The sequence below is a fragment of the Rhagoletis zephyria genome, unplaced genomic scaffold, assembly GCF_001687245.7.
Source record: "Rhagoletis zephyria isolate East Lansing unplaced genomic scaffold, Rhagoletis_zephyria_1.1 Rzeph_scaffold_00223, whole genome shotgun sequence".
NCBI classification, from domain to species: Eukaryota; Metazoa; Arthropoda; class Insecta; order Diptera; family Tephritidae; genus Rhagoletis; species Rhagoletis zephyria.
Window position 1 is genome coordinate 118,951 of NW_016157307.1, and position 27,541 is coordinate 146,491.

Sequence of the window (27,541 nt, forward strand, 5' to 3'; positions counted from 1 at the left end):
CTGATCATTTATGTATACATTTGTCTATATCTATCTCGATTCGTTTTGCCTGTTACAAACAACCGTTATGTGAACAAAGTTATAATACCCTTGTGCACAAGTGCGCTCGGGTATAACAAGTGAATTTTTTATGTAATTTTTAGGAGGGGCAAAATTCATTATTCATATTATAACTTTTGAAGCACACCATATTCTGATTTGAAATTTAATGGGCATTTAGCACTGTATACTTCATATGTAGTAGGTAAGAAAAATGTGCATTAAAAAATAACGAAATGGCAAGTAACTCAAAGTCTGTAACTCCACATTTCACAATTTTCAAAATTTTCGGTTTATCGCTTACTTATAGTTTTTGAAGCATTTAATTTTAAGCACTTTTTAAGTATGTATTGTATTCTACAAACAATTACGAATAATTTAATATCTTAGCAAGAGGTGTGCTTTCAGAATAAACCAACTTTTAAAGATAAAATATTTTGCGATCTTGAGCGTAATTTTTATTCCAAAAATATATTAATTGAAGGCACATTTGGAAAAAACGTCGAAACGATCTAAATATTTTTATAGCTACTAGTCCTTGTAACGTTACATATACCTGTAAAAATTTTTCAAAAAAATGTTCTATAGAATTGTGTAAAATCCCCGATTTAGTACTTTTAATTATGCTCCTTCTTGTAGTCAGAATATTTCGAGCGTGATATCAAATCACAATTTTTCGACAAAGGTTCTGATAGTTGCTCTTACTTAACTGGAACCTTTCAAATTCAATGGCGTCCCCAGTTTTGCCCGATTGTCTACACTTTTGGAGATAGCGGTACTTGAAACTTTGCTTAAATTTGAACTATTTTATAAGAAAACTCCCTCAGTTTTGAAGATATTTTACTAAAATTTTGCACACGCTTGTATTTTAATATTTCCTTCACTATCTCATAAAATCATCGAAATCGGTTCACTCTAAAATCTAGCTCCCATACAACTGATTGTCCAGAGACGTTGTTTTGCGTTATAACTCCTCCAATTAAGCACGTAAATTTTAGTATAGGTTAACTTTAACATATAGCACGCATACAATTTATTATTCAGATATGAAGTTAGAGTTATAGCGCAAAAACACATATCTGAGTAATCATAGTGCAGGCATTTCGATAATTTTAAGGAATAATTAAGCTAATATTAAAAAACCGTTATGTGCAAAATTTTAGTAAAATAACTTCAAAACTGAGGGAGTTTTTTATAAAATAGTTAAAATTTAATCAAATTTTCAAATACCGTTATCTTGAAAACCGGAGCCAATCTGGTAAAACGGGGGATGCCATTGAATTTAGAACGTCCCAATAAAGTGACTTCAACTTTCAAAATCATTGCTCAAAATTTACAACTTAAACAATATAATTTGAACCGAGCTTATTCTTTTGTTTTCTATTTTATGTTTATTCCTCGTCTAACTTTTGAAGCACTTTATGAAAATCAATTACACTTAATTAATCGATTTATTAAGAGAATACGAATAAAATTATATATAAAACATAGGTGTGCTCACAAATTTAAAAATAAAATTTTTTTTTATTTTATTCATTGTCTTTTAATATGGTATTGATTTTATATATCACCATACCAAGTTCCATTACTCTACGCCGTTGAGTCTACGGGAAAAAAACTTCTAGAGGTATGCACTATGAAAAATTCAGTTTGTATGGGAAGTGCCATGCCCCCTTCTACAATAACGCCAATTTTTCTTCATGAGCAAAATATTGATTTTATATATCTCCGTACTAAGTTCCACAATGACTTCCAGAGATGTGCAGTATAGGAGGTACCACACTCCCTCGTCTAATCGAGATAAAATCTATGTCCTATATTTTAAGTTTGGCTAAATGACACCAGTATGCAAAATTTCATGATGATCGGTTGAGTAATTTAAGCGTGAAAGCGTAACAAACAAACAAACTCACTTTCGCTTTTATAATATTCAAAAGTAAAGTAAGGATTCTAAATTTTAGTTAAAGATAGTTGAATTTTTATAATTTTTGCACAAAGTTGGAAATTTTAGATTTATATGGTTCTTGCTCGATATTGAGCTACTTATACTTTTATAAAAATTAATAAAAACAAATTAAATAAAATTAAACAAAATAAAAATAGTCAAACGGGTCCTATTCCTATTATTTTGTGGACAACTGTATATAAAAACAATTTGGCAGTAAAAACCTTTAAGAATTCGAACGAATGTGGTGTATTTATAGAATATATTTATGTATGTATAACATTTTTGTGCCTACAAAGCTGTGACTTACGGATGAATATTTTTTTATGATTAAAATTTGGCAATATATTTTTTTTTTTTATATAAAAATTAAATTTATGAAATCAGTTAGATACGAGCTAACGAATAATTAGTTAGCATCATATTCCAAGAAGAAGATCAGCTTGTTAGTAACTGGATGATATTCAAATGTTATATACAAATGTATATATATGTGCATGTATATGTACATACATATGTATCCAACGACTACTTAATTTGGCATAACTGGAATGTTTTCTTCGATTCCATTATATTTTAAGCTGAACAAGTTGTATTTTTCTGTGACTCCAAGATGTATGACAGTATGTATGCAATTTTGGAGTTGTTTTGTTTTGATTTTTCTAGACTTTCATATGCAATTTTTGTTTATGCGTGAACGAGTTTTCGTGACTTGTTACATTCAACAACACAAATACATATATTGAAGCCTTGGCCGTTAAAAATGCCATAATTAGCAATTTTTAATCTCATGCACGTGCTATGCAAATTGGTATTCGTGCAAGCGTATACATTTTTCCATTTAAGTATTTTAATCTATTTAAATGTTTTCATCTAATGTTTTTCTAGTATATTTATGTATGCACATGAACTAAAAAAATATATTGACTTTATTGTATGTATTTTCAATGTCATCTTTTACAGATTCGGTTCCGGGAGCAGTCAGGCATCTCAGAGTAGCGGCGATATTTGTCGCATCTGCCATTGCGAGAGTGATCCACAAAATCCCTTGCTGACGCCATGTTACTGCGCGGGTAGCTTAAAGTACGTACATCAGGCGTGTCTCCAACAATGGCTAACTGCATCAGAAACGAATGCCTGTGAGTTATGCAAATTTCCATTCATAATGCATACAAAAATCAAACCATTCAATGAGGTAAGTAATTGAAGTTTAATACGGGTAAAAATGTAAAAAAATGTACATACTTAAATACTATCGAGAGATTTTCATTTATGAACTTGGAATATTTATAAGTATCTTTAACTTAAAAAACAACTCTTTACAGCTGCGCAATTAATTGATTAATCGAAGTTTCATACAAAATATGTGTGGAATAATGCAATTACACGAATATTTTAATTGAATTTACTTATAAACATCCACCGCTTACACCTTTTTGCTAATGTTCGGCTGATATTTTCTACCGATTCTTTAAACAAATTGGGAAGCCTGCTTTTCTGTGGCCTCTCGGAAGGGCAGACGTTTTCATAAGAAGCTATTTAATGTCAGAAATACATTCTGAAGTTATACATTACCTGTCGAGGGGCGTCCACTATTAAGAAAGCCTTTTCTATTATTTAAACATTTCACCGGCGAGTGAGATTTTCTAACGCCTCGGCGACGCACACTGATGCCTAACTAAAATCCACTTTATTTCTTTTTTAATTTTCACCGAAATTTTAAAGTTTTTATTCGGCAATTTTAGAAAAAAAAAATTAGGTAATTATGCAGTTTTTTAGTCCATTAAATAATAAAGCGTGCTGAAAATGTTTTTATATGAAAAAAAAATCATTGCGAATTCTTAGTCACTTGAAACTTGTACTTTATTACTTTTACTAAAATTTGATAGGTATACCTAAAATGTGTCTAAAAATTCTGAATAGAGATTTTGAAAGTTTGGGGAACATTCTCAATAACATTGTAACTTTTATTTGTCCAATTATCTTTCGCTTCGCGGGATCTCTATAATTAGTTTTAACTAGTTTTTATTATGTATGTAACATTTATTTATAGCAGCAGGATAATATATTTTCTTCAAAATTACTACTTTTTCTGCATTTTGCACTAAAAAATTTACTATAAACCAAATTCGAGGTCTACTAAATTTTATTACACCGTGCGACAAAAACCAAAAATTTTTAATACACACGCAAAATGTAGTATAACTGCGTTTTAAAATTTTCTCGCTGACGTCAGGACTTTTTTTAAAGGACTTTGAAATTTCTAGGATGTCTATGATTGAATAAAAAAATTATTTAAAGATTTGGTGCATTGTAGAGTATCTAACAATATGGGTATCAATTAAAAGGAAACATTTGTAGAATCCAAAAAAAAATTAATTTTTGGTGCACCAGAACAAATAAGTATTGAAAATGTCCTTTTATCCTTGAATATCCTTGGAAATTTCCAGTATTTATTTTTGAGCAAAATATATGTCAAGGACCAATATTTACTACCAAATCCTCGAATTTCGTCCTTCTAACTTTATTAGTTTTACATAAAAAAAAAGTTTTACACTTCTCTTTATAAGATATTGATAGTTACAATATATACATGAAGAGATTGAGTCATAGGTAAAAAAGTAATTTCTCCGTTTTTCGAAGTTAGCCTCCGAAATCGAAATATGCCTTCGAAGCTCGAAATAGGGCCTTTGGTAAAAAATTATTTTTTATTATTATATATACATAAATAACTAAAAAGCTAAAAATATAGAGGTAGTCCGCCTTTTGCTCTTATTTAAAGGGTATATAACTTTTTTTATGCATTTTATGCATTATATTAATTCTGATTGGTATCGCAGTAGACGCGATTAAACCCTCTTTCTTCTGATATGCATATTTGTATACTTCGTATGTAAAAATTTGAGAAAAAACATTTAAAAGGAAGAAATACATGTTTTTTATAAAAAAAAACATATTTTAAACAAAAAGATTACCAACCGATTTTTTTTAAGTTTATATCGTGTAAACGAAAACAAACTTTCTTCTTCTGGTATGCATGATAACATATACCATATAGAATTGGAATTGGAGCACGGCTACTGCTCTTGGTCATAGCTTGAAGATGGATAGGTCTCTGGTGAGAGCAACTGCAAGCATATTATACTGTAGTGTCTATCAGGTGGAGATCTTTGCCATATGTAAGTCTGTTTTAGGGAAAATAACTTATGAGAGGGGTTCCTGAGCATAAGAATATCGATAGGAACGAAAATTTACAAGTACACCACAGCCGTAGCAAATGTCCCATGGATCAACAGATGTGACTGTGAAGTAGATAATAATATCATAATAATATAATAGATTGGCGCTTACACATATGTTAGTGTTTGGCCGAGCTTCTCCTCCTTTTTGTGGCGTGCGTCTTGATGTTGTCACACAAAGAGGAGGGACCCACAGTTTTACGCCGACTCCGAACGGCGATTGTATATTTATGAGAAGCTGATTTTCATCACAGAAATACACTCGGTGGTTTGCCATGGCCTGCCGAGATGCGACCGCCGTTAAGAAAAAACCTTTTTTTCCGATGTTGCTTTTACCGGGGCTTGAACTCAGGCCCTGCGGAGTGGAAGCGCGCACTGCTTACCACTACACCACAGCGGCCGCGAAGTAGATATTTTGTTAAAAATGTACTATCAGGCTATTCGGTAAGTCGGATAGTCGATTAGCAACTTTCTTTTTTGTCGTTTGATAGTCGAATAGCAATTATTCATTTAAACGCTCGAATTAGACTAACCGTTCACCAATGACTACTCTGGAAATCGACTAACCGAAATTATTCGCATGGTGACAGTTGTTCATTATTAAACAAATATAAAAAGCCAGTGTTTATTGACAGAAAATAACAGGTCGAAAAATCGAAGACGAACGGTTAGTCGACTAGTTTGTAAGCGGTTAGTTGAAAAAGTCGAAAGGAAATGGGAAATCGATTAAGTGAAGTCCGCTATGTTTTGAAATAACTTTTGCTAATCGATTAACCGATTAGTCGACTAGGCATTAACCAGTGCTCCTCCTTTCAAATAACATATCGATGGCTGAGTGGAAGATCGACCTATCTCGGCAGCCAGTTCGAAAACGCCCTATCTCAGAAAATTTTTGAACAACGCTCCATCTCCGAAAACTTTTTAAGAATGCCCTACTTCAGAATTTGATTGAAAAACGCCCTATCCAGGAATTTAGTTGAAGAACGCCCTATCTCAGCTGCCGATTCAAAATCGCCCTATCTCAGCTTATTTTCAATATATTTTCGTTTGAGATAGGGCGTTTTTGAACCGAATTCTGAGATAGGGCGTTATTCAACCAAATTCTGAGATAGGGTGTTTTCAATAAAATTCAGAAATAGGGCGTTTTTCAATAAAATTCTTAAGTAGGGCGTTCTTGAAAAGTTTTTTGAGATAGGCCGTTTTTGAACTGGCTGCCGAGATAGGTCGATCTTCCACTCAGCCACCGATATGTATACATACTTACGTGCATATACAAATTCCAACATGAATTCAAAAGCAGCTGCAGCTAAACTTTGTTAATTTTTTGTTTTCTAATTATTTTCAATTTCTGTATAAAAAAGTTTAGATATAAATTTCAAATCTTTATTGTTTTTATATTGGCACAAGGTGCTGGCTCCTAACTTGGATTATATATGAATCCTAATAGATTCATATAAGAGTAAAAACTTTTTTGTTTTTGAAACACATATTTCTTACCTACCTAGGACTCCTTTCGGACTCATATATTCTAAGCGCTCAGAATATGTTTGCGGGGACAGTAGTACTTCTAAACATCTTTTTGGGTGCATTGAATGCTTTTGCCACTGTGGCTGGGTGGACTCGATCCCTTGTCCGGGAAACACCTAAATTAGAAAAAGTATATTCTAACAGCGTCGTCCCTCAGCAGGCATTGCCAAACCTCCGAGTGTATTTCTGCCATGAAAAAGCTTCTGATAAAATCCATTTTCCGTTCGGAGGCGGGGTGAAACGGTAGGTGCCTCCACGAATTGGATGGCAAGCTCAGCCAAACACTTGGAAAAAGTGTAAGCGTCAAAATATTATTATTATTTGCATGTTTTTTTTTCTTAGGTTTGGAGTTTCGTTTTATGCTTAAGTATGTATGTTTCAGCCATCTCGAAAACAATTCGCTTTGTATATATTCGTAAAAATAGCGTCTAAATATAATAAAATAAACATCATTTCATTACAGTGGCGTAGCCTTGATATTTCTGGAATTGAGCGCAGACGTCTCTGTTGTTCAGTATTGTTCCATTGTGCTGCGGCTTTATGCGTTATTTGGTCACTTTGCGTGTTAATCGAACGTGCCGCAGATGATGTGAAACGTGGACTGATTGGTAAGTAACTATGTACTTGGTTTAATCTTTAGAGTAAGTTATCGGCTCTTAAAAAATTATGATTTTAACTATTGGATATTTCTTAGATTGGCCCTTTTGGACAAAATTGGCCGTAGTAACGGTGGGTCTTACGGGTGGCGTTGTCTTCATGTATATTCAATGTAAAGCTTATCTACATTTATGTCATCGTTGGAAGGCCAGAAATAGGTTCATATCAAAATACCACTCTAAAAAAGTATTATTATTATTTTAAATTTTTTTCTGCTATAGGATTCTCCTCATTCAAAATGCACCAGAAAAAGTGCATCCCTTGTCGCCTCCATCACCCGCAATCACACATCGCGCTCGCCACGAAGGACCCAGCGAACCACACCCATGCAGCGCAAATGGGCCACCAGCTGGATGTGATGGCCCAAATGTCGAAGTAGTTGCCAATGGCGCTTCTGCCTCCAATGGCTACAACTATGCCTCTGCCGCTAGGACTGATAGTATTGCTGGCAGCATAGACATAGAAGGTGCGACGGCTCTTCATCAACATTCTCTTCACCACTACCATCTTCCGGCTGAGCAGCGTCGTCTACAACAAACTGACGATCTTGATTCAGGCGCATTACCTGCAGCACACCATCACCATTTGACGCCGCAACAACAAGTGGGACAAGTTGCTGTAGCGGCGAATATTGAGTGTGCTCAGCTGCAAAGTAATTATGAACGCGATTGGGCGTTGGATGATGTGGTTTCGCAGATCTCGTCCTTCCGCCCCTGCCCACAGGGATCCGGTAGCATGACACCTTTCCATGACTCAATACACAACGTACTCGAACATTCAGAGAATTCGAGTCGTGGCTCGGTAAATGACGTTTGCGGTGGTTCACGGCAAGATCTTAGCACTGGTGGTATTTCCACAGATACCGGACGGGAACATGCGCTTCAATTAAGCAGTTTTAGTGGTGAGTAAATTGTCGAATAATAAATACAGAAGATTGGTTATAGAATAGAAACAAATTATAAATACGTTCCTTATTTAGGGGCGAAGTTTTTATATCCTAATTTATTTGTCATAGTTAATTGTTTTTGCTTTTTTGTTAATTATTTACAAGAAGAACAATTATAAATAAGTGATACACTAACTCAACCGGTAACGGCGAACTATCTAAATGGTCGCTGCGTCAGGCTCAGAAAGACTGCTGCTCTTAAAGCTTAAACAGACGGCAGCGTTGATCCGGATCAACTCGTAAATTCGGAATTATCTCGGGAGTTAACTAGCGTTGATCCGGATTAAGTCCTAGAGTTAATTCCGAAACTTAACTCGGATCAAGGGAATATTCGATGATAACCGACCAGAGAGCGTAGAATACAGAGAAAGGGCAAAACTAGCATGGGCATATACCTTTTCATCGGTAATGCAGTCATCATACTAATTCAGATAGGAATCCAATTGAAATTGAATAAGAACTTATTTGAATTAATACGGTGACTGCATTACCGACGACAGGCTAGTTTTGAATTTTCTTCGTGTTCTACGCTCTCTGAGCAAATTTAGCAAATTTAAAATTTTTAGAGTTTAGTTTTATTAAAAAAGTCAAAGACAACTAACAAATACAACTTTAAAAAAATACCCCATATGTATTCACAACGGTGTCGTAAGTGTCGTATCGTTGTATGTCGTAAACTTTAAACGCCTAAGAAATATATTAAAGGAGTTCGCAAAGTACCAACAAAGTCATTTTATGATTTTTTGTAGTGCTAAAAAATAGTTGGTTGACGTTTAAAGTTCTCTAAACATTTATTTAAGCTTTTAAAGTTTACGACATACAGCAATACGACACTTACGACACCGTTGTGAATCGCTCAATAGAATTTATAATTGAATGAATAAAAAAATATTTAATGAATTCTGTACTAGCCATGGGATTCGAACCGACGACCACGCGGCACGTAAATCCGCATTACTGCCGTCTGTCAAGTCCCAATTTTGGTCAGGGCAATTGGCCCGTCAATCCGGATCAACATTGCCGTCTGTTTATGCTTTTACGGAGTTGGAGCAGAGGGAGAGGGGTGTAAATTTGTGTTGGGTTGTGTGGGCATGTTACGAGATGTATAATGTCATCAGGGGACCAGCCACATGCTGGACATACAGTAAGTACGTCGCGGTCTAGTCTGCTCAAGTAAGAGTTGAGTCTGCTGCAGCAGCCACATGGCCTGTCTATACAAAGTCAGGTCCAGTGGTGGTAACAGGTCTAAATAACACAAGATATTTCAACACATACCAACTCAACATATTAACTCAACATATGACTTTTCTACATAAATTATTTCAACACATGATTTTTCAACACGAACAATTTCGCTTCACTTTATTTTTATTATATTCAACACAAAATTTGTGTTGCACAGCCGTTTATTCTTACAATTTCAAGTAACAAGGCGTATTTAATAAGGTGGTGTTAGCCGTATATAAGTAAAAAATTAAACTAATAAATTATATGCACAATGACAGTATGAATTACAACAAACACATCATTTTGAAGTAATGTTCTCCACGGCGAAAAATTCAGATAAGACCGTAACACCACCTTCTTAAATTCGCCTTGTCAATTAATATTAACGACTGTCATCCACGCGATCAATTTAACTTCACACATTACACATTATACAATAAATAGCATAATTCGTGATATCAACTTTAACATAACCGGTGCTACAAAAAAAAAGGTATTGAAATACAAATGGTCGACCATAGCTACAACCTACACTAGGTTTTGTTTAAGGTGTATTTCATGAAATTTTTTTGTAGCACCGTGTAATCAATCCGCCGTCATTTTTGGCATCCTGTCCCAATTATGCGGGGAATTTCACATTGTGAGATTGTCCTCGAAGATACTCAAATACTATGTCGTTCTCTGCATTGAAATTCATTGCAGCTCTTTTGAGACACTCATCGTAATTAGCATATTTCTTACGTTTCGTTGGCGCAATAACCCTTCCAGACAGATGATTTTCCCATATCGCTTCACTGAGAGATTGTTCCAGTATTAGGGTGTTGATGAATTTCCCCATTGAGGCATGAGACTTACTGACACGTTGGTTGAAAGCTGTGTGCCAACCCTCAACGTTATTATTTGTCCTCGGCGCGTCATTCAGTATTGCCGAATAACAATTCCAAAAACTGATGTCGTAGAGCGGTTTTGTGCGTCTATTTCCTATTTTTCCCCCTACCCACGTGCGTTCAAGATACACAATCATCGGTTGCAAATGACCACTTTCATTGGCTTTATAATGTATGTTTTCTGTTTTTCATAAGCAGTTATGACACTGTCTTCGGGTACAAAAGCAAGAGCAGCAAATTCTGTTATGGCGTTTGCATAGTTTTCGTCTGTACCATAGAGAGTTTGGTGACCAATGGATTGAACGTGCCGATAAATACATTGCTTAAAGTGAAAAAAACAGCCATGAACATCTGCATCTGGGAATATTTTACCAGCTGCTGCGATAAATGCTGGTTCAAAATCACTTATTATTATATCAGGCTTCAAGTCTGGTCGTCCCATTGTGATTACTTGCAAGAGCTTTTTATACAGTTGTTCTCTGCAAAAGGTGTTCAGCCCCTTTTCCTCGCAAAACAGAAAGAGAATTCTACTTTGTGAGGGTTATAATACCTAAGCGCGGCCGAAGGCCGCCTACGCAGAAAGGTGTTCTCTGGAAAAGGTGTTCAGCCCCTTTTCTTCGCAAAACAGAAAGAGAAGTCTACTTTGTGAAGGTTATAATCCCTAAGCGCGGCCGAAGGCCGCCTACGCAGAAAGGTGTTCTCTGAAAAAAGTTTTCAGCCCCTTTTCGTCGCAAAACAGAAAGGAGAATTCTACTTTGTGAGGGTTATAATACCTAAGCGCGGCCGAAGGTCGCCTACGCAGAAAGATGTTCTCTGCAAAAGGTGTTCAGCCCCTTTTCGTTGCAAAACAGAAAGAGAATTCTACTTTATGAGGGTTATAATACCTAAGCGCGGCCGAAGGCCGCCTACGCAGAAAGGTGTTCTCTGCAAAAGGTGTTCAGCCCCTTTTGGTCGCAAAACAGAAAGAGAATTCTACTTTGTGAGGGTTATAATCCCTAAGCGCGGCCGAAGGCCGCCTACGCAGAAAGGTGTTCTCTGCAAAAGGTGTTCAGCCCCTTTTCCTTGCAAAACAGAAAGAGAATTCTACGTTGTGAGGGTTATAATCCCTAAGCGCGGCCGAAGGCCGCCTACGCAGAAAGGTGTTCTCTGGAAAAGGTGTTCAGCCGCTTTTCGTCGCGAAACAGAAAGGAGAATTCTACTTTGTGAGAGTTATAATGCCTAAGCGCGGCCGAAGGCCGCCTACGCAGAAAGGTGTTCTCTGGAAAAGGTGTTCAGCCGCTTTTCGTCGCGAAACAGAAAGGAGAATTCTACTTTGTGAGAGTTATAATTCCTAAGCGCGGCCGAAGGCCGCCTACGCAGAAATGTGTTCTCTGGATAAGGTGTTCAGCCCCTTTTCTTCGCAAAACAGAAAGAGAATTCTACTTTGTGAGGGTTATAATCCCGAAGGCCGCCTACACAGAAAGGTGTTCTCTGCAAAAGGTGTTAGCCCCTTTTCTTCGCAAAACAGAAGGAGAATTCTACTTTGTGAGGGTTATAATCCCCAAGTGCGGCCGGAGGCCGCCTACGCAGAAAGAAGGCCGTCAAATATCGATCATTACAATACCCAACACATGTGTTGAAGAAGTCTGTGTTGAGTTGGTGTGTGTTTAGTTTGTGTGTGTTGAATTCCTGTGTTGAGTTTGTGTGTGTTGAATTGACCTGTGTTATTTAGACATGTAACCCCAGTGGTTGCGTAAGGCATTGTCTTTTAAAGCGCAGTTACCCACGGACGTAAGAACGGAGAACGTGTCAGGTGCCACGACCTATCTTATGGGATCTGCATGTTAAGAAAAACTCTCCACCGCATGACCGTAACGTAGACGTTGCTTCTCTCCCTCTCCATCAACAGCAAACTTGATATGTTTCTACGTACATCTACGCTACGCTACGTACACGTTCGGGCGTAACCACGCTCTTATTCGTAGAGATGCTTTCTGACGAGCCCTGTTGGATGCGCCGCTTCAAGAACGTGTCTGTTCGGGTGGTCACGCCTGTAGCACCCTGCTAGGAGCTGTTTGCAAAGCATAATGTTGTGTTCCCTTACAGGGCTCATTTAGGTCCCGCTATGAAGGTGATGTTCGGGCGACATCAGAAGATCCCATGGCTGTCTGTAGTGCTCTGTTTGACCAGTCTGTAGTTTCATCCACTGCATCCTGCTAGTCCCCGGCGACCGCACTGGCGCTGGGTGGTGCCCACCCCTCCCCTTTGTTTAATATTTATATTTTGAAGCTCCCGCACCCACCAGAGGGCGGAGGTTGTTTCGCAGTAAACGGATATCTCTCTGAAACTCGCTTGCTACTTCACCGCACGGAGCTTAACTCTCTCCCCACGAAGTCAACGGAAACCATCTTCTCTACCTATCGCCCCATAAATGCCGTTTTAGGAGTTGAATCACTACCAATTGCCTCACGAGACCCGCGTTACTCTGGCATGACTCCAACCATCTCTTCACATGCCGCCCCCTCAAAAACACCCCTTACTTTTTGGTCCAACGCCGTCGAAACAGCTTAAGATGTTAACATACAAAATCCAAATATATAAAAAGAACATTTATTATGTATGTATTGTTGGTTACGAGGTATATAAATGATACTCATCCGCATTTGCATTCGCGGATGTCTAAAATTCCACATTCGCAACATCCCTAATACATATATAATTGGTTGAACTTATCATCCATATGATGGAGATAGAAAGTTCATCTCTTTTCTTTCCTTTCAAACATAGCTTTTGTAGTTTTAAAGTTAGTTTAAAGCTTTTCGAAATATTAAAGTTTTTCATTAAAGCTATTAAATAAGGTCATATGTATTGACAAGTCGGATAGTATGTATGTATATCTAATTTGAATATGTATGTTTATACATATCGAGCTCTAATGACGAAAATAACGTCAGCGGTTGGGGCTCGATATGTTTCACATTAAACAATTTTTATTGTTTAGCCAATAATTTTTCTTTTAATATAAAATATGCTCTTAAATATTTCTAATAAACTCTTTGTTTTTTATTTTTTATTTTATTCTGATCAACAGGTAGTGGAGATCAAAAAGCACCCTCTATCAGCTCCGGTGTTTCGAATGCAGTGGCCAATGGCTTGGGTGGTTTCACCTACAAGCCACACACCAAACGCTACTCTAATTCATCGATTTTCATAGAGAATCGTGACATCCTCAATGACTCAATGGGCTTAAGCATGGAATCGTCAGTGGATTATCCAGCCACTGAGTGCTATCGACACTCGAGCGCGGTAACGCCGCCTAGTGTAGCGGATGTCGAAGCCGTAAGTGAGCAGTTAGACCAATTTTTAGGAAAAGACCTGCGCCGCTACTCGGACACAAAACTCGTAATTGGTCCAGATAGTGAACCGATGCTGGGTGCACCAGTTAACGATGTCTTACTACCATCAGCTGTCCCTATAGAGCCGCTTTACCCAACAGCAACATCAACCGTACCGATAGGCGGCAGTAAACGTGTACGCCAACTATTGAAGCAGCACTCCGCTAGTGCGACGGATACTATTTTAGATATGGAATTGCCTACGTCTCCGCTGTCACCACCAGCAGCCTATGCGGCGCATATGACAATGCCAACAACGCGTCAGACACAAGCATCTCTGCGCCGATCGTTGCACACAGTGGACGAATTAGGAGCTTGTCGCCGCGCTGCGGAATCAATGAACAGTAGAGTTATGCCCAGCACTGCTGCAGCGGCTGGAATAGGAAGACCGCGGCAGCAGTATTCGTCGAAACCAATGTTTAAGTCGTTGCCAAATTTAAGTGGCAGTTGTGAAAATTTGCTCAGAAAATGAGCATTAATTTCTGTTCTGCCTAAATTTACAAAGTCCAATTCTTAAAAAAGAATACATTAAAATAGAAATAAATGTACTGAGTTGACGCTGCTCTCTAAGTTGTTGGGGTCGCACATATCCGTTTTTCTCTGTGCGGCGAACAACGGAAAAATACATAGTACATATATTTGCGTCCAATATTTATTCACGCTTAATGAGTTTTTAGATGATCCCATTGGGTCACACACGCGTACTATGTGAAACATTTCAATATTCGCTGGTGTCGGAGTGGAGCTTAGCCAAAAACACAGCGATTGCGATTAGCCTGTTGCGAGTAAACTGTAGCTAGTAAACTACGTAGATACCGATGTATCAAAAAAGCCATGAAAAAAATCAAATAGAAAAGTTTTATTGAATTTTTAATCTCACGCTCTAAACTGGACAAATCCAATATTTAGTATTGAAATAGAATTTAATAAACTTTGCAGTTTTTTTTTTGTTTTTTTTTTCAATATGTAATATGTTTTTACGCCACAATAATAATAACAAAATTTTTTTTTTCGTTTTGTAAAACCGGCAGTTTGCAAAATTTGCGTTTATAATGTTTTATACATGTATCGTATCTAATCATACTTAAGGTAAAAGAATTGTTACGTGAATAATCTATTAATTACTTTATGAAATACAGACATAATTCCTGTTTATTTGCGGATTAGCAATGAAAATGTACGAAAATTAAAATTGAATAATATGTACTATATTGTATTTTCAATCTCAAAACAATAACTATATCTACAGCTAAAAGAAAACATTATCTACACACAAAGCCTGAAAGCACAGCGAATTAGACAAGACATTTTTCAGCCATACGCTTCCGGTAAAAAAATGCCGACGTTTGTTTCACTTGTTGTAGTAATATTTTGGTTCTAATGGGTCGATTATGGATTGCAACGCAACCTCAATTGGATCGTCGATAAGCAACGCCGCTGAGGAGAAAATGTATATTATGAATAGCAACTATAGTTAAGTCATACAAAGTGGAAAATAATAGAATTTTGAATTAAGCTGAAGAAACGGTTGAAAAAATACATAATTTATCTCAATCAAAATTTCCGCAGCAACCACAAAAATGCAGTTGTCAATATAGCAACTCAACTCAGTTGCCAGTTTTAGTTTGCCAGTTGCCATCTGTAATACATACCATTTCAGCCACTGGCAATATGTACATATCGAGGGCTTATATTCAATACACTCTACCTGTAATTTTCACAAAAATTTGCTTCTCACATAAAAAACCATTTAAGACTTAACTGTCACCGCTAATGTTAATGCAAATTTTATTAATAGTTTGTGAGTAGAATTTACTAATGGATTTCAATGCTAGAATTAATATCAGTGATGACTGCTATGTCCTATAGGGATTCTAAGATCAGAAATTAGTATTTGTGAAAATTGCAGATAGAGGTTATTGAATATACATAAGCCTCGATATGCTCATCAAATTGTTATTAATTGGTTATACTGGTTCTCTTAAAGTAAACTAATGAATTTCAAGACTGCTAATGTTACAACAAAAAATTATATTGAGAAATTTGGGCTAAATTCGGAAAAGCGTTTAATATACCTAATTTACTTCCAGTTGTTTTTAAATGAGTAAACAACTTTAATTTAACTATGTGCATAGTATAAGACTTTTTAAAAATATTCTGGAAAAATTTATGCCTCCCATAACTTTGATGAGGCATTAAATACAAAAATGTCAGCTTTTATAATGCTGATAAGATACAACCATACATATTTTTGGCAAAGCAGTTTCTGTAACTTCCTTTAAGGTTTTAACAATGTTCAGTTTTGCTAGCTTCCCTATGTTTCTTTCTAAAGCTAAGATCCCATTAGCGGCGCAATGGGCCGATTTCCGACGCACTTCATGTACCGGTAGTGTGAACAAACATAATTTTTCGAAATGCGGCAATTTGAGCCGAAATTATGCTGACTATAAGCAACCAAAATTAATATTGCTGTACCGATAATGTGAACACTCTTTTGCTAATTGTAGAACAATCAAGTTGTAAAAAATACGCCGAATTTTATCGGGCGCTCATGCCGCGATCAACCTCGACAATTAGCTTATTGTTATTAATCAAGCGCGATAGTGATCACGTTGTACCGTGGCCNACGATGAAAATCGGTACATATTGTGCTATTTGCGCCGATAGTGGGATCCTAGCTTAAGACATAGATTATTGTTATGTTAATATAGACTTCAACAAGAAAGCCGAACGACGACAAAGCGAAAAATCATCCTAAAATATAATCTTTATCACGTTGTAGCTTATGTAATTATATCGGCTCCCTTTCCAGAGAAGCTCTAGGGCAGTGAAATTTATATCTTTTGACTGAATTGTCCGTTCCTTCCTCCTCGATTTTGCATCCCAAATCTGAGCTAGAGATTTAGATCGCACTCATCTTAAAAAATTTTAATTTTCGATTTTGTGTGAAAAGGCCCTTTTGGTTGGCCTGTTAGCTGTATTTTAATCGTTCACAGTTTTTTTTTTAACGATATGTCTATAGTTGTCTGCCAAAAATATTATGCTGAGCTTCTTCATGTTTTGAAGGCACGCTACATTTTCTGTAAATTAGTTAAAGCAAATAGTAGCATAACAAAAATACCATCAAAAATAATAACTGCCCTTACTGACAAGCAGATATCAGACAAGATTTATGGTAGTGAAACAGAATGAAAGCTTAGGTCTAATTCAAAGGGATGAATTAGTGGCTGGCATTAAATCTATCAATAGTATAGCAGTAAATCGGGAATTCACTTGGTTTTGTGATGAGCATCAGAAAAAATTTGGTTGTACGAAGTAACCTGTTTTAAGGCAGTTTTGTGTGAATTTAGCTTTAATTAAATATTCATCCAAGCTTGGATGACGATTTGCAATAAAACATAAAAGTTTAGGTACATTTTAGCTGGAAACTCAATTCAAATATTGGATTTGGCCTATGTGTGTTCAAAAAAGTCATATCTCATAACACACATACATAATATAAGTTCATCAGAACAACATTGTTTCGTTTATTTCAGCATTTGCTTTAACCATTTATTGAACCACAGACAAATGGTCGAGTTAAGTTGATGCTTAAAAAACTGTGATTTTTCTATTATGTAATTTTTAGACTTGATTTGCGATTCGAACAGACAAAATGGCAAGAATACACATTTTTTTTTATTTTTCTTTTGCGTGAATACATGATTTTGAATTGTGTAAATGAATAAATCAATGGATCGAAATAATAAAAAAAGCAAGTTTTAGAGAGTACCTACATATGTATTCCCTTTTTTTTGTTTGCTATTCAGTCATGCAGGCCAACGTTTGCTCTCATTTTGCCTGTCCATGGATGCAAAATAACTTTATAAACATATTACAACAAAATATGCATACATACATACATACATACATACAATTAAATGATAACAAACTAAAAGTAAATCGATGCAACTAGCAAAACATATTTTTCTATAATAAACGGTTGCTTAGCATTTCGGCTTAAAAAGTTTAATTTTGTAAAAAAGTAATTGTTGAAGTACTTTTTCAACGCCAATACCAATTAGCAAATAAATCTAAGAAGATACATCTCGTTTCACTTCTTTAGCAGATTTCGGCTAGCTTTTTAACCACACCAAACTAACGATTGGTTGCGTTCCCACGACAGTCGGGACTACGAAACAGGAACGACCCAGACTTATATCTGGCCAAGGACCCTCACTCCAGCATCCCTCTCTAAAACCTCTTTGGGGAGTTTGAATACTGTTACGACAACAACAACGATTGGTAGCATTTAAGTGCGAATCGTATAATTGTACGAAAATTGTCCGTGGTTTGCCAAGCTAGCCGGGTATAAATTGCGGAACGGAATGGAGAGAAAAACAGTTTCTGTGTTTATGTGTTTTTGGCCAATACCTTTTCTCCCCTTAATACTCCGGCCTCGACTAAAAATAAATTTGTAGTTGCTTACGTATTTACTTAATTATTATATACATTTTTCTTTCTTTCGATTTCTGTAAAGTATTTATAAATACATACATGCAAATTTGCGATTACAAAATCATAAAAAACAGAAATTTTACAATTAATTTAATTAATACAACATGCTATTATTAATATTAAGTATAAATCGCATACTAAAAAGAACCATGAATAATATTACCTATATTAATGTAATTTTAAAACAAAAAAATAAAAGTTTTTTTGTGAATAATAAAAATATATTAAATGGAAGTAAAATGTAGTTTTTATCCAAAAATTGCCAAACTACATATGTACGTACCAGGGTTGTTGCGAATATTCGCATTCGCAACCGCGGAGCTTCCGCATTAATTTTAACATTCGCATTCGCTTTCGCATTCGCAATAATCAATGCGGATCTTTTGCGAATGCGAATATTGAAGGGCCCGAAAATAACAGTTTTTTTACCAGTCAAACTTGAACAAATATTTTTTATTCCCAATTAAAGGTCTTTTCCGGATAATAAACAAACCGCTTATCCAAATTAAACAAGTTTGGTACCAAATGAAGGAAATGTCTAAACTAGCAAAGCCACCCATTGAAAAATATTTCAATAAACAATGTTAATTAATTACCATAGATCAAACCTTGGGTCTGGTATATGAATTTCTTTAGTATTAAATGATAAAAAAATACAAATAGAGGTGGTAACCTTCTTTCGTTATTTCTGCTTAAAAGCTATTTCAGTCACAGAAGAAAGGATTAAAAATGAATTACAAAAACAAAATCGAAAAATGCTGTTGACGTTACAGGTTCTTCAAATTCAGAAACAACCAAAAAAATGAGAATGAAGAATTCTTTGGAAATCAACGGTGTTTAAGCAACGATCTTGCCGTGATACGAGATTGTGAAGATGGAAGTCAGGAGGATACATCCGACATTTGCAGCCCGATGCAATCCTCAAAAAAGAATTATTGCACCGCAATAAAAAAAAATATAACTGAAAGACCTCTCAACTGGTGCAGCGTCAATCGAAAAGAATTTACAATTTTGTCAAGTTTCAAGTTTGTCGCCTCGAGCGAGTAGTTATTTAGTGGCGCAGGTTTGATTTACGACCCTTTAAAAACTTTTTATTGAATACTATGTTCCAATTTTTGAATTCAAATACTAAAAAAAAACATTATTAAAAATTACTAACCTTTCCATTTTTATTTAACTAAATCGCCTAATTTACTCACCTAAATTATTTCTTAACAAGTAAAAAAGTCTAAGTTCGGCGGAGCCGAACATTAAATACCCGGCGCAAGTATTTATTATAGTTTTTTCACCATTCCGAAGACTACCGCTACATGGTAAGCAGTGGTGGTTTTACGTCTATTTCAAACATCTTCGATAGAACGTTCAGTTAGATATCATGAGATAAACTTATATAGATATATGTGGGCGGCACCACGCCCTTTTTCCAAAATTCCATAATAATGGTACTTCTTTTCAAGGGATTGTTGTTGGTATGAATTTTGGGTAAAATTAGCTTCCTTAAATTTCGAAATATTAAAGTTTCAAACATTTCTCAAATTTACCGTTATAGAAAAGTGGGCGTATTTTTAGTCAGATTTCAAAACTTTCAACGTTTTGCCTTTATGTGGCAACCACAATAATCATACTTAGTTTGGTACACATTGATAGAGCGGTTACCGAGATACACATATGTGGTTATAAGTGGGCGGGGTCACGCCCATTTTCCAACTTTTTATTATAAGCCTATTTTTTCTAAAGAATTATTGCAAAAATAAATTTTGAATAAATTAGCTTCAGTATTCACTGATTTATAGAAGCTTTCGTATTTCTCTAAATTACCGTTAAATGGGATGTGGGCGTAGTTATTATCCGATTTTCTAAATTTTAAGCGGTTTGGTATGTTTTGTGAAGGCCAACAACTGTGCCAAGTTTGGGAGAAATTGGTGGAGCGGTTCCAAAGATATACACATGTAATCATAAGTGGGCGCGGCTACGCCCATTTTCCAGAAATTTATAATATTCGTATTTTTCGCCTAAAAATGATCGTAAATATTAATTTTGAGTGAATAAGCTTCAGTAGTTACTACAATATCGCAGTTTTCGTATTTCTGAAAATTACCGTTATATGGGAGGTAGGCGTGGTTATTGTCCGATTTTCCCCATTTTCAATACCATCCGTAATACATCAGAAAGAAGTGCACGTACCAAGTTTCGTTAAGATATCTTAATTTTTACTCGAGTTATCGTGTGCACAGACGGACGGACGGACAGACAGTCACCGCTTAATCGATTTCTCTTTTCATTCTGATCATTTATGTATACATTTGTCTATATCTATCTCGATACGTTTTGCCTGCTACAAACAACCGTTATGTGAACAAATTTATAATACCCTTGTGCACAAGTGCGTTTGGGTAAAAAAATACTTGACATCCGCATTCGCATCCGCATCCGTGGATGTTAGCGTTTAAACATCCGCATCCGCATTCGCATCCGCGGATGTCTAAAATTCCACATTCGCAACATCCCTGGTACGTACATACTTATGTAAACATAATATTATGCTCATTTACCAAAAACCTGGCATCTATATATAAATACGCCACAAGAAAATTTTTTCAAGGTACGGTTCGCCCGATTTCAATGAACCATACACCGATTTAAAGGGCATAACTTCCTCTAATCCAGAAATGTTACACCCGATATATAGGGGGCATGGCATCTGACATATAGACTAAAATGTGAAAACCTCTATATCTCTAAAATCAATTATCCTGGGGAACTGAAACTTAGTACAGATGCATAGATTGTAAATACCCTACTTACGGTGAAAAATGGTGGGTACTGGAAAAGTGGGCGTTGCACTTCCCATACAAACTGAAATTCTAATATCGTTTATCTCTGGAACCGCTTATGCTAACGTCCCGAAATTTTACACAGCAACATATGTTGTAAATACCGTACTTACGGCGAAGAGTGGTAAATTTTGGAAAAGGAGGCGTGGCACCGCCCATAGAAACTGAAATTCTCATATCGCTTATCGCTGGAACCACTTATTATAAGGTAATGCAATTTTATACACATATAGCATCGCAAGAATCATTCAATAGGGAACCATTTTCTCCCAGATTTTAAAATCGCATTGAATGATTGTTGCTTTGTGCAAAAGTTTTTAGAAGGATCAGTGTGTTTGTCTTCCGATAGTTGGCGGAGGGATTGAGATCTATCCTTATCATATTATGATCAGATTTGTTTCACTTTTAGAACTCATATCAGTAACATTAAATTTGGTGTAACTTGATAGCCCAGTCGTGTGATGAAAAAATATTGGGCTTTGGCCAAGTCTTGACAAAAATCCCGTGTGAAACCATCGTTAGAGAAGGAAATATTATCTTTTGTTGTAAACCTTCAAGATACTTTCTCAACCGTTAACGATTGAAAACTCCAAAGAATCTAAGTCCAACAATAGATTTACATACATACATATATACCAACGGTGGGCAAATGCGGCTCTTTACTTAGCAAAGTGTGGCTCTTTTTACTTTCTCTTTGCTTAGTACATTTTGGCTCTTTACTTATTAAAATACATATTTTTTGCTGGACATTCTTTTCCATTGTGTTGTTTTTTATTTTATTCTTTTTATATACACATACGCAAATTGAGATCGGAATATTACCCGCAATTGGAGAATGAAAACTAACAGAATCTGTGGGGTTTTTAAATAAAAGAAATTATCCCAAGGTGGTTATCAGGCGAAAGAAGGGGGGCTGAACACCTTTCGCAGAGAACACGGCTGACTTCCAAAACGTCAATTGCATTGCATACGTACCAAACGCAACTATTGTTTGACAATGTATACTTTTCCGAAACTCATCCGAAAAGTTATCGAAACGTATCGCTAGAGTAATCAGCGCATCAAAAACAAAGTTGTTGCTTCGTTTGGTATTAGTTACCATTTGGGTTTTAAAAATGGAAAATACCGAAATGGTGATCATTGTTTTACTAAATATTCAAAATATGCAATGTATATGTTGCAATGTTTTGCAACTCTGTAAACACAAACAGTTTAAATACCGCAGTAGAACAGTATCCAAACATTGTATTGGTACGTTTTGGAAGTCAGCCCACCTTTCTGCGTAGGCGGCCTTCGGCCGCGCTTTAGGATTATAGCCCTTACCAAATAGAATTCTCCTTTTGGTGTGCACCCAACTGAGGCTACTGCTCCAGTGATATAGCCTTGGGAAAGGATGAGGTAACTAGAATTCCCTTTCTGTGTGGTAAACCTGGGGCTGCCGGCTCAGCGAAGTCTATTATGGTTATGATCAGGACTAAGACCCCTATCGATCTCAATACAACCACAGGGACAGTAAATAAATATTTGCCATGGAAAGGTTTATATTTTTAATGCTTACTGGGTTATACCTTATCTTCTTTGGTCTCTCATTCTTTTGCATATTTTGGAGTTTGACAGCTGAACTCCGCCATTTAATTTGCATATGCAACCAAGGTCAGACGCGTGATTTTGAAGGTGTTTTTATTTAATGAATTGTGATTAATTGGTTAATATTAAAGTCATAAAGAAAGTTACAACTAGTCGACTAAAGTGTAAAGTGAAGGGGAATATAAAAATATATTGGTGAAGTGGCTGCTTTAAGGAGAATAGGAGTGATAAATGTACGCNTTGCTTCGTTTGGTATTAGTTACCATTTGGGTTTTAAAAATGGAAAATACCGAAATGGGGATCATTGTTTTACTAAATATTCAAAATATGCAATGTATATGTTGCAATGTTTTGCAACTCTGTAAACACAAACAGTTTAAATACCGCAGTAGAACAGTATCCAAACATTGTATTGGTACGTTTTGGAAGTCAGCCCACCTTTCTGCGTAGGCGGCCTTCGGCCGCGCTTTAGGATTATAGCCCTTACCAAATAGAATTCTCCTTTTGGTGTGCACCCAACTGAGGCTACTGCTCCAGTGATATAGCCTTGGGAAAGGATGAGGTAACTAGAATTCCCTTTCTGTGTGGTAAACCTGGGGCTGCCGGCTCAGCGAAGTCTATTATGGTTATGATCAGGACTAAGACCCCTATCGATCTCAATACAACCACAGGGACAGTAAATAAATATTTGCCATGGAAAGGTTTATATTTTTAATGCTTACTGGGTTATACCTTATCTTCTTTGGTCTCTCATTCTTTTGCATATTTTGGAGTTTGACAGCTGAACTCCGCCATTTAATTTGCATATGCAACCAAGGTCAGACGCGTGATTTTGAAGGTGTTTTTATTTAATGAATTGTGATTAATTGGTTAATATTAAAGTCATAAAGAAAGTTACAACTAGTCGACTAAAGTGTAAAGTGAAGGGGAATATAAAAATATATTGGTGAAGTGGCTGCTTTAAGGAGAATAGGAGTGATAAATGTACGCTAATTTCCGAATTTTGCAAACAAGGGTATATTTCAAACCCAATTTGTAAATAAATTAGGAACCAAAAATTACAAAAGTAGGTGTTAAAATAATGTGTAGACCCTTGACTAGAAGTGTGTGCAAATTTTTTTTGGATCGGGTCACCACTTTGGACGCAATACCTCGAAATAGTTAGGCCACGTACTAAACAGGGAAATGTTTAGTAGCGCTCACATCGTTTTTTGGGCGGGGGGTGGGCCCCCCAAACTCCCCCCACTAGAAAGGGGACGGTCCCCGATTTCTAAAAAGGCGTATCCCCCAATTGGGCTCCTCCCATAGGCCCCTAGGGAACCGTTTGAAAAAGGGGGAAAAACGGAATTTTCTTATGCAAACTGAANCCTTTCTGCGTAGGCGGCCTTCGGCCGCGCTTTAGGATTATAGCCCTTACCAAATAGAATTCTCCTTTTGGTGTGCACCCAACTGAGGCTACTGCTCCAGTGATATAGCCTTGGGAAAGGATGAGGTAACTAGAATTCCCTTTCTGTGTGGTAAACCTGGGGCTGCCGGCTCAGCGAAGTCTATTATGGTTATGATCAGGACTAAGACCCCTATCGATCTCAATACAACCACAGGGACAGTAAATAAATATTTGCCATGGAAAGGTTTATATTTTTAATGCTTACTGGGTTATACCTTATCTTCTTTGGTCTCTCATTCTTTTGCATATTTTGGAGTTTGACAGCTGAACTCCGCCATTTAATTTGCATATGCAACCAAGGTCAGACGCGTGATTTTGAAGGTGTTTTTATTTAATGAATTGTGATTAATTGGTTAATATTAAAGTCATAAAGAAAGTTACAACTAGTCGACTAAAGTGTAAAGTGAAGGGGAATATAAAAATATATTGGTGAAGTGGCTGCTTTAAGGAGAATAGGAGTGATAAATGTACGCTAATTTCCGAATTTTGCAAACAAGGGTATATTTCAAACCCAATTTGTAAATAAATTAGGAACCAAAAATTACAAAAGTAGGTGTTAAAATAATGTGTAGACCCTTGACTAGAAGTGTGTGCAAATTTTTTTTGGATCGGGTCACCACTTTGGACGCAATACCTCGAAATAGTTAGGCCACGTACTAAACAGGGAAATGTTTAGTAGCGCTCACATCGTTTTTTGGGCGGGGGGTGGGCCCCCCAAACTCCCCCCACTAGAAAGGGGACGGTCCCCGATTTCTAAAAAGGCGTATCCCCCAATTGGGCTCCTCCCATAGGCCCCTAGGGAACCGTTTGAAAAAGGGGGAAAAACGGAATTTTCTTATGCAAACTGAAGTGGAATATGACCCAACTAACAGAAACCGTGGGATTTTTTAATAAAAGAAATTATGGTAAATTATATATCGGATAGATAGTTAATTAAAAATAGAAAAAATAAGTTTTTATAAAAAAAAATGTTCTTTTTAACAAATGAATTTTGCGTAGAATTCCTTTCTGCGTAGGCGGCCTTGGGCCGCACTTAGGGATTATAACCCTCAGGCAGTAGAATTCTCCTTTCTGTGTTGCCAAAGTAGGGGAGCTGAACACCTTTTGCAGAAAACACCATTCTGCGTGGCTCCCCAAACCCCCCTAAACGAAGGAGGGTGAACGCCGGGTTATGAAAAGTCACCCCACACCCCCCTCCCCCCCTAAAGACCCCTTGGGAGCTGTTTGAAAATAGGGGAATTTTATATTTTTTGGAAGGAAAAAACAAAGATAAACTTGCGTCCGAAGAAGGGGGGCTGAACACCTTTTGCAGAGAACACCTTTCTGCGTAGGCGGCTTTCGGCCGCGCTTAGGGATTATAACCCGCCCCAGTGATGTAACCTTGGGAAAGGATGAGGTAACTAGAATTCCCTTTCTGTGTGGTAGACCTGGGGCTGCCGCCCCAGTGATGTCTATTTTGGTTACTGGGTGTTTTATAAAAATATCTTTTATATAAAAATGTATATACAAATTTATAACAAAAATTTGCAACAAATACCATATTTCCAACCGACATTATTGTTAAATTAGTGCACAGATTTAGTAAATTAAATTTTTCTTAATAAATCGTGAACTGTTGCCTACAAGTGTGTGTAAAAGTTTTTTGATTCGATTCACGCGTTTGGGCACAGCAACCCAAAATCGTTGTACAAATTCATAAAGAGTACCCCAAGTTATAACTAATCAAGTAAAGTGTAAGGTGAAGGGGAATACAAAAATGTATTGGTGAAATGGCTGCTTTAAGGAGAATAGGAGTGATAAATGTACGCTAATTTCCGAATTTTACAAAATAGGGCGCATTTCAAACCCAATTTGTAAATAAATTAGTGACAAAAATTTACAAAAGCGAGTGTTAAAATAATGCGTAGACCCTTGACTACAAGTGTGGAATTTTTTTTGGATCGGGCCACCCCTTTGGACGGAATAGCCCGAAATAGTTGAGAGCGCTACTAAACCCCACCCAAACGTTGACGCTTGCATTGAGCCGTGTAGGGCTTATCTTGCCAAATTTACCTTGATTATTTATAATTTCCCAAAGATAAAAACAATAAAATTACTAGAGTACAAAAAACTTAAGATTTATTTGTTGAACAAATTCAGTTTAGAGGCAGTTAGAAACACTCATGTACGCACTTTAATACTACATAGTAGTCAATTTCAAAATACAATTAAAACATAAAATAGTACAAGAATTCAGTTACTTGAAAAAAATACGTACTAAGATCTAGCTGATGCAAAATAATGTTTGTATTTCATTTGTATGTGTATGCTTCGTATTGTCTTCTCTACGAAGCTACCACCTACTTCGCAGATTTCTTATCTCCATTCTCCTTTAGTTTGCCTTCGTTGGCAGCTTCTTCAGGCGCCTTAACACTCAAATGAGCCGGCCCAGTTTGTTGTATTTGGACTATGCGTTCATTTGCTTTAATAGCCTTACTTGGTGGTGGTGGTGCCTTCACCGTCAAAACGCCATCCGATGAAATTGTAGACACAACGTCTTTGGGATCATAGTCTTTGGGCAGTGTGTACTTGCGGATGAAGTGGCGTTGAATCAATCCATGATCATCTTCTCGCTCTTCGTGTTTGCCCTCCACAATAACAGTTTTGTCTACAGTTTTAACGGTTAATTCCTTTGGTTTGAACTGCGACACATCCATGCACACCTGGAATCCATCTTTGCCAACTGTAGGTATCAATGGCGACCCATCGCCGATGTCCTTGCCCAAAAGGGAAGCACGTCGTGCTAGCATTTGCGAACGGTCGTATGGTGCAAGCCGGCGACGTGGATGCAATAACAACGAATGATTGTGTCTGGTCGGTCGGAAAATGTCCACTGGATGTAAGCCAAATCCGAAATCATCGTCCCAATAGTGGTCAAAGTCGTTGTCCAATTCACGAGCCAAGTTTGCCAATAGAGGTACAATTGCCATTTTAGTACTTGTTTATTGTAATGGAGTATTAAATAATTTATTGTAGTACAATTTAAGTACAGAAATATTTGTTTGAAACAAGACTTCCAACCTCGAATAACAAAGCTTTCCCTTTGATTTTTCGTTTTCAACTGAGGGGAACGAAGAACCGCACACACTTTTATATGTGCTGACAAGCACGAAGAGCGTTGCGCTCAAAAGTTTTTAAAGAGCTGAAAAATCTCCATATTTCTATAAATTTCTCCACTTTTCCATCGAATGTGTGAAGAAAAAACTTTGATGCTCTCTTATTACCCCTCAACATTCAACGATGACGACCAGTGTTGCCGTTGCGGACTAAAGGGGCAATTTGACCCTTCCTAAACA

At 36.7% G+C, this 27,541-nt stretch overlaps 2 protein-coding genes and 1 long non-coding RNA gene across 13 annotated transcripts in view; 2 read left to right on the forward strand and 1 right to left on the reverse strand.

Annotated features, from left to right (window-relative positions):
* LOC108358209 (uncharacterized) overlaps nucleotides 1-14,340 on the forward strand; it is a 36,845-nt gene extending 22,505 nt beyond the window's left edge. For all 11 annotated transcript variants that reach the window (XM_017609399.1, XM_017609400.1, XM_017609403.1 and 8 more), the window contains 5 exons: nucleotides 2,948-3,179; nucleotides 7,214-7,358; nucleotides 7,445-7,565; nucleotides 7,629-8,308; nucleotides 13,538-14,340. In XM_017609399.1, the coding sequence (XP_017464888.1) occupies nucleotides 2,948-3,179; nucleotides 7,214-7,358; nucleotides 7,445-7,565; nucleotides 7,629-8,308; nucleotides 13,538-14,313 (1,954 nt within the window). In that variant the 3' untranslated portion in view covers nucleotides 14,314-14,340. The remainder of the gene's footprint in view (nucleotides 1-2,947; nucleotides 3,180-7,213; nucleotides 7,359-7,444; nucleotides 7,566-7,628; nucleotides 8,309-13,537) is intronic.
* A 2,133-nt stretch (nucleotides 14,341-16,473) lies between these two features.
* Nucleotides 16,474-17,664, forward strand: LOC108358222 (uncharacterized). Its single transcript, XR_001846732.1, has 2 exons — nucleotides 16,474-16,803; nucleotides 16,864-17,664. It is a non-coding gene; the product is annotated as an uncharacterized LOC108358222 (long non-coding RNA).
* Nucleotides 17,665-26,298: 8,634 nt separating this feature from the next.
* Nucleotides 26,299-27,321, reverse strand: Hsp27 (Heat shock protein 27). The gene has a single exon (XM_017609412.1). The coding sequence runs from the start codon at nucleotides 27,173-27,175 to the stop codon at nucleotides 26,546-26,548; it is 630 nt and encodes a 209-aa protein (XP_017464901.1). The 5' UTR covers nucleotides 27,176-27,321; the 3' UTR covers nucleotides 26,299-26,545.
* Between the last annotated feature and the right edge of the window lie 220 nt (nucleotides 27,322-27,541).

Excerpts from the sequence above, each read along its gene's own strand:
- Hsp27 (XM_017609412.1), bottom strand. The coding sequence starts at position 27,175 with ATGGCAATTGTACCTCTATTGGCAAACTTGGCTCGTGAATTGGACAAC.